The sequence below is a fragment of the Cebus imitator genome, unplaced genomic scaffold (genome assembly GCF_001604975.1).
Source record: "Cebus imitator isolate Cc_AM_T3 unplaced genomic scaffold, Cebus_imitator-1.0 Scaffold15, whole genome shotgun sequence".
Lineage (NCBI taxonomy): Eukaryota > Metazoa > Chordata > Mammalia > Primates > Cebidae > Cebus > Cebus imitator.
Window position 1 is genome coordinate 1,579,534 of NW_016107330.1, and position 5,489 is coordinate 1,585,022.

Sequence of the window (5,489 nt, forward strand, 5' to 3'; positions counted from 1 at the left end):
AAAAATTAGCCGGGTATGGTGGTACATGCCTGTAATCCCAGCTACTTGGGGAGGCTGAGGCAGGAGAATCACTTGAACCTGGGAGGTGGAAGTTGCAGTGAGCTTAGATTATGCCATTGCACTCCAGCCTGGGTAACAAAAGTGAAACTCCATCTCAAAAAACATAAAGGGAAGAAGAGGAGAAGCCGGGGGGTGGGGGGGAGGAGGAGAAAAAAAGGAGGAGGAAGAGAAAGGAAAAAGAAGGGCAGAAGAAGAAAAAGAAGCACTGGCACCTAACTTCAACATGCAATCAATTATAAGATGAATCCCAAATTAAGAAATGGTGGCTGAGTGTGACGGCTCATACCTGTAATTCCAGCACTTTGTGGGGCTGAGGTTGGAGAATTGCTCAGCCCACATGTTTGAGACCAGCCTGGGCAACATAGACCCTTATCTTTAGAAAAAACAAATAGAATAGCTGGGCATGGTGGCATGCACCTGTGATTCTAGCTACTCAGAAGGCTGAGGTGGGAGAATTGTTTGAGCCTGGGAAGTCGAGGCTACAGTGAACCATGATTGTACCACTGCACTCCAGCCTGAGTGGCATAGCAAGACCCTCTCTCAAAAAAAAAAAAAATCAGCTAGGTTTAGGGGCAGGAACCTGTAATCCCAGCTACTGGGGAGGCTGAGGCAGGAGGATTGCTTGAACCTGGGAGGTGGAGGTTGCATTGACCCAAGATTGTGCAGCTGCATGCCAGCTCAGATAACAGAGTGAGACTCTATTTTAAAAAAAAAAAAAATGATAAAGTATAAAACATTTTAAAATGAGCTTTTTAAAATTAGTGAGATACAATTAATTATGCTAGACTGGAGAGCGCTAGAGAGGTGCTAGCTACTGGCATCTCTTTACATTGTAGCTTACTAACTTTCTGCATCCTCAACTCATTGATGACTCTCTTCTTCATCCCTTTCTGCTAGTTTTGTCCTCCATTCCTACCCAGGTAGAAAGTCTGATACAATACAGAGTATAGGAATTTATTTCCACCACAATAGTCATAAGGGCTGATCCAAGTCAGTGGTGCAGTTCTGCTCTGCATGGCCATTCAGGCTCTTTCCATTTGTTTGCTTTCTCTGGCATTTTCTAAGGCAGTGGCCCTCTGAGACTTCAGTGTACATCATCATCTCCTGGGAGGCTTGTTAAAGCACCCATGGCTCAACCCCACCCAGAGTTTCTCATTCCGTAGGTCTGGCTTGGAGTCTAAGAATTTGAGTTTCTGAGTTTCCCAGGTAAAGCTGCTGCTGCTGGCCAGGAGCACACTTTGAGAAACATCACTTTTGGTGTAGCCATGGGACTAATAAGAAACGGAATAGAGTTCATATTCCAGATAATGTGTTCAGAGGGCTTTAATACAGGCCGAGAGACTGTAACTTAGTAGTCATCAGTGATCAATTTCCTTTCATAACTTTAGAAGGATGACACCAGTTGAATTCAGAGTTAACTTTTTGAAGCCAGCTTGTCTCCTCAGCTGAGCTGTCTGAAATTCAAGTTTGCAGCTGGGGTTTAGGGAGAGGCATTGTGTGTTCCTCCCAGTGAGACAGTACTCAGTATGCTTTGATCATAACTGATACTCTTGTTACCCTTTTCTTTCTAATCTCTCTCTTTTAAAGGACCCCAGAAGCCAATTCACGGGCCTCTAGTCCCTGCCCAGAATTTGAACAGTTTCAGATTGTCCCAGCTGTGGAAACGCCCTATTTGGCCCGAGCAGGAAAGAATGAATTTCTCAATCTTGTTCCAGATATTGAAGAAATTAGACCAGGGTGAGTACTATATTGATCAGGAATGCCAGCTGTAAGAAACAAATCCACAGGAAGAATTGACTGGCTAGCTCTTCTCTATGGGGTCTGTATTGTAGTCTGATGCAAGTTGCGTCTGTGGTGAGAGGGCTGGCCTGGGTTTCTCCAGTTGGATCTCATGATACATCTCCACCCTGGCACAGCATGTTGCCCTGGCGTGGTTTTGCTCTTTTGCTGTATTACTTTGGCAGATAAGATGGGAGGCCAAATAGGTCATTTGCCTGTTTTGTTGAATCTAAGGACTTGGCCTAGGTGTGATGTATTTTGATGGTCCTTAGTTCATGATCATTTTCTTCTTGTGAGAAACTAAATTTCTGCCATACTGTCCTTTTTAGCTCAGTGGTCTCTAAGAAAGGATACCTGCATTTCAAGGAGCCACTTTACAGTAACTGGGCTAAACATTTCGTCATCGTCCGTCGCCCTTATGTCTTCATCTATAACAGTGACAAAGACCCTGTGGAGCGTGGAATCATTAACCTGTCCACAGCACAAGTGGAGTACAGCGAGGACCAGCAGGCCATGGTGAAGGTCTGTTCTCCCTGTCTTGGTTTTTTATCACCACATACGTCCTTCCCTTTTGAGTTCTGAACTCTCTGTTATGTAATGTGAAATTTCCCTTTCTTTCTGATCTTGAACTTCCTGTGTGGTGTGCTATATGCCTTGGGAACATGGCAGGGCAGTCCCCATTGCTGTCTCTGTAGTAACTTTCTTGTCTGCCTGCATTTCTTTCAGACACCAAACACCTTTGCTGTCTGCACAAAGCACCGTGGGGTCCTTTTGCAAGCCCTCAATGACAAAGACATGAACGACTGGTTGTATGCCTTCAACCCACTTCTCGCTGGCACAATACGGTAAGAAGTTGTTCTTTTCTTTGAGATGGAGTCTTACTGTGTCTCCCTGAAGTGCAATGACGTGATCTTGGCTCACTGCAGCCTCTACTCCCTGGTTCAAGTGATTCTCCTGACTCAGCCTTCCCAGTAGCTGAGTCTACAGGCATGCATCATCATGCCTGGCTAATTTTTGTATTTTTTATATAGGCAGGGTTTCACCATGTTGGCCAGGCCGGTCTTGAACTCCTGACCTCAAGTGATCTGCCTCAGCCTCCCAAAGTGCTGGAATTACAGGTGTGAGCCAGTGCGCCCAGCCTAGAAGCTATTCTATGTTTTCTCTCTCTCTTTGGCTTTTGGCTTCAGAGATATCAGCATAAATAGGAAAGGAAGTATTTTTCAAATAAATTTAAAAGAGAGGAAGGACAGGAGTATAAATTGGTTGTGGGGTGGTAATGAGGCCCCTGCATCTCATAAGACATCATGATGTTCTGAACCGCCAGGGAGACTGGTCACACATGTGCACCGATTATTTTCCTTCTTTGTCTTTTTGTTCTCAAGAGGTCTGCAGATGGGGTCCAGGGGACAGAGTAAAGGGAGGACAGTGAGAACCTTAGTGGTCTCCCAACCTCCAGCCCTGTGATTGAGCCTCAGGTTCTCTAAGGGCTTGTGTCACTGGGCCCCAGAGTAGAGACCCTAGAGGCCTAGGCCGGTGGTGGCAAATAGCAAGAGGCTCCAGGAGGGAGTCTCAGAGGGAGAGGACTGTGAGGGGGCAACACTTGCACCCAGACTTCTAACCCTACCTCCCTGTTTGTCCCCCATAGGTCAAAACTTTCCCGCAGATGCCCGAGCCAGCCGAAATACTGACTCTGCCGAGTGCCCTCACTCGCCTTCGAGAGATAAAGAAAGCGTTACCTCTCATTTCTCTTTGTGATTCTTGATGGTGACTCCTGTATGTAATCCTGTGGCTTAACTACTTTTTCCCTCCTTGTCCAGCACTTTTCTAGCTCTCCTGTTCCCCATCTCCATTGCTCTGTACTCTTATTTTTCCCGTGCTGAGAATCTTGTTAGTAGCATGTGGCCTAACAAAAGGAAAAAAATGTTTTTTAAAACACACACACAAACATACATAAAACCCTGAGGGGATCTGCTGAATCTCCAAATTATTGTGGGTGTACTTTGGCTTCCTTTTGTATGATAGGTCCCCATCATGACCACCTCTGATATCTGTGCTGCCGTCACCAGACACCTTTGTCTGTTTTTCAAGACAACATAATACTTTATTTTTTTTCTCTATTTGTGATATCACTTTAATTTTTCTTGGGTGGCTTAGAGACTAAGGGAGGAGACATCTGGCTTTTTTAGAACCTGAGAGGGTTCTAAAATCTTTTTAGAAAGATTTAGAAAGGGAAAAAAAATCTTTTTTCCCTCTCTGTCTCTTTTTGTCATGGCTAATCCCTGCATTTCTAGTCAGGGAAAAGTGGCAGTGAGCATAGAACTGGGACAGTTATATTCTGAGTCAAAGTTGGGGCTTTTTTAGAGCATAATTATGGGATTTTTAGTTACTGGTAGAGAGAGGAGGAGAGAGGCTTTTCAGTGTGCCTGGGACAGTGGCTGCTGTTGACGTCATGTGAAGGGAAATGCAGGGGATGCTGCTGGTGGATTTCTGGGGACCCCAGGGTTTAGCCGTGAGCCATGACGGAGCCACAGGCAGTGTGATTCTTGTAGCTCCTCAGTAGGATTCCTACCCACTGTTTTTTCTCTGTTGGGAGGGAAGTTCTTTTCTAGGAGTTTCTCAATTCTGTTCTTGGCATTAGTGACGGTGGTGGTACAGTTGGAATTAATGCCATATCATACACAAGTGTTCCACAAGGTGGGAGTGTTTCACTTTCTGGTGATAAACTTGATGGTCATTGTTATGATTAAGATAATGCTGAGTAGGCCGGGCGTGGTGGCTCACGCTATAATCCCAACACTCTGGGAGGCCAAGGTGAGTGGATCACCTGAGGTCGGGAGTTCAAGACCAGCCTGACCAACATGGTGAAACCCCGTTTCTACTAAAAATACAGTTAGCTGGGTGTGGTGGCGGGCACTTGTAATCCCAGCTACTCGGGAGGCTGAGGCAGGAGAATTACTTGAACCCACGAGATGGAGGTTGCAGTGAGTGGAGATCGCACCACTGTACTCCAGCCTGGGTGACAGAGTGCGACTCCTTCTTGAAAAAGAAAAGATAATGCTGAGTAGCGACCTTATGATTGTTAGAACTCCCTTCGATCAAAGAAATGTCGCTTTCAAGCGTAAACTTGGAAGTCTCCCTGTGAATTCAGCAGTCGTTTTCATTGATGCTTGTCAAATTGAAGATGCTTTCAGTGATGCTTATCTCTCTATACTCATAAATAAGCAAATGTGGCAGGCTTTCCTTTCTGGATCCCAGGATTAAAACTAACCCCGATCACTACTCCAAACAAAACAAAATATGCCCAGGATTTGTTGCTTGTCCCCTGCTGTCTCACCCCTCTTTGTTACTGGCTCTTCCCCATCTGGTGTGGAAGTACTGCCCAGGGAGAAAGGAAGAAGCTTACTGCGGGACAGACCAGGTCATCTGGCTCTCAGAGACTGTCAGAGAAGATGACTCTTTTTCTTTCAGCTGCCACTAAGTTTTCCAGGATGAGAGGGGGCAAAAGAAAGCCTCCAGGTGACTTCATTTGCTTTGCCAGTTGTCTTGGGACTGTTTTACACCATCCTTTATTTCCCTTGCTCAGACTTCTCTGTTTCACCATCGCTCAGGCATTCAGGAAAGTGTCTGCTCGCTCCCACTTGCTGAGGTCC

At 45.7% G+C, this 5,489-nt stretch overlaps 1 protein-coding gene across 1 annotated transcript in view; it reads left to right on the forward strand.

Moving 5' to 3' along the window:
• KIF1B (kinesin family member 1B) overlaps positions 1-3,581 on the forward strand; it is a 183,363-nt gene extending 179,782 nt beyond the window's left edge. Inside the window, exons 44-47 of the mRNA XM_037730774.1 lie at positions 1,648-1,797; positions 2,169-2,361; positions 2,566-2,684; positions 3,485-3,581. Coding sequence (XP_037586702.1) covers positions 1,648-1,797; positions 2,169-2,361; positions 2,566-2,684; positions 3,485-3,527 — 505 coding nt within the window. The 3' untranslated portion in view covers positions 3,528-3,581. The remainder of the gene's footprint in view (positions 1-1,647; positions 1,798-2,168; positions 2,362-2,565; positions 2,685-3,484) is intronic.
• Positions 3,582-5,489: the final 1,908 nt, after the last annotated feature.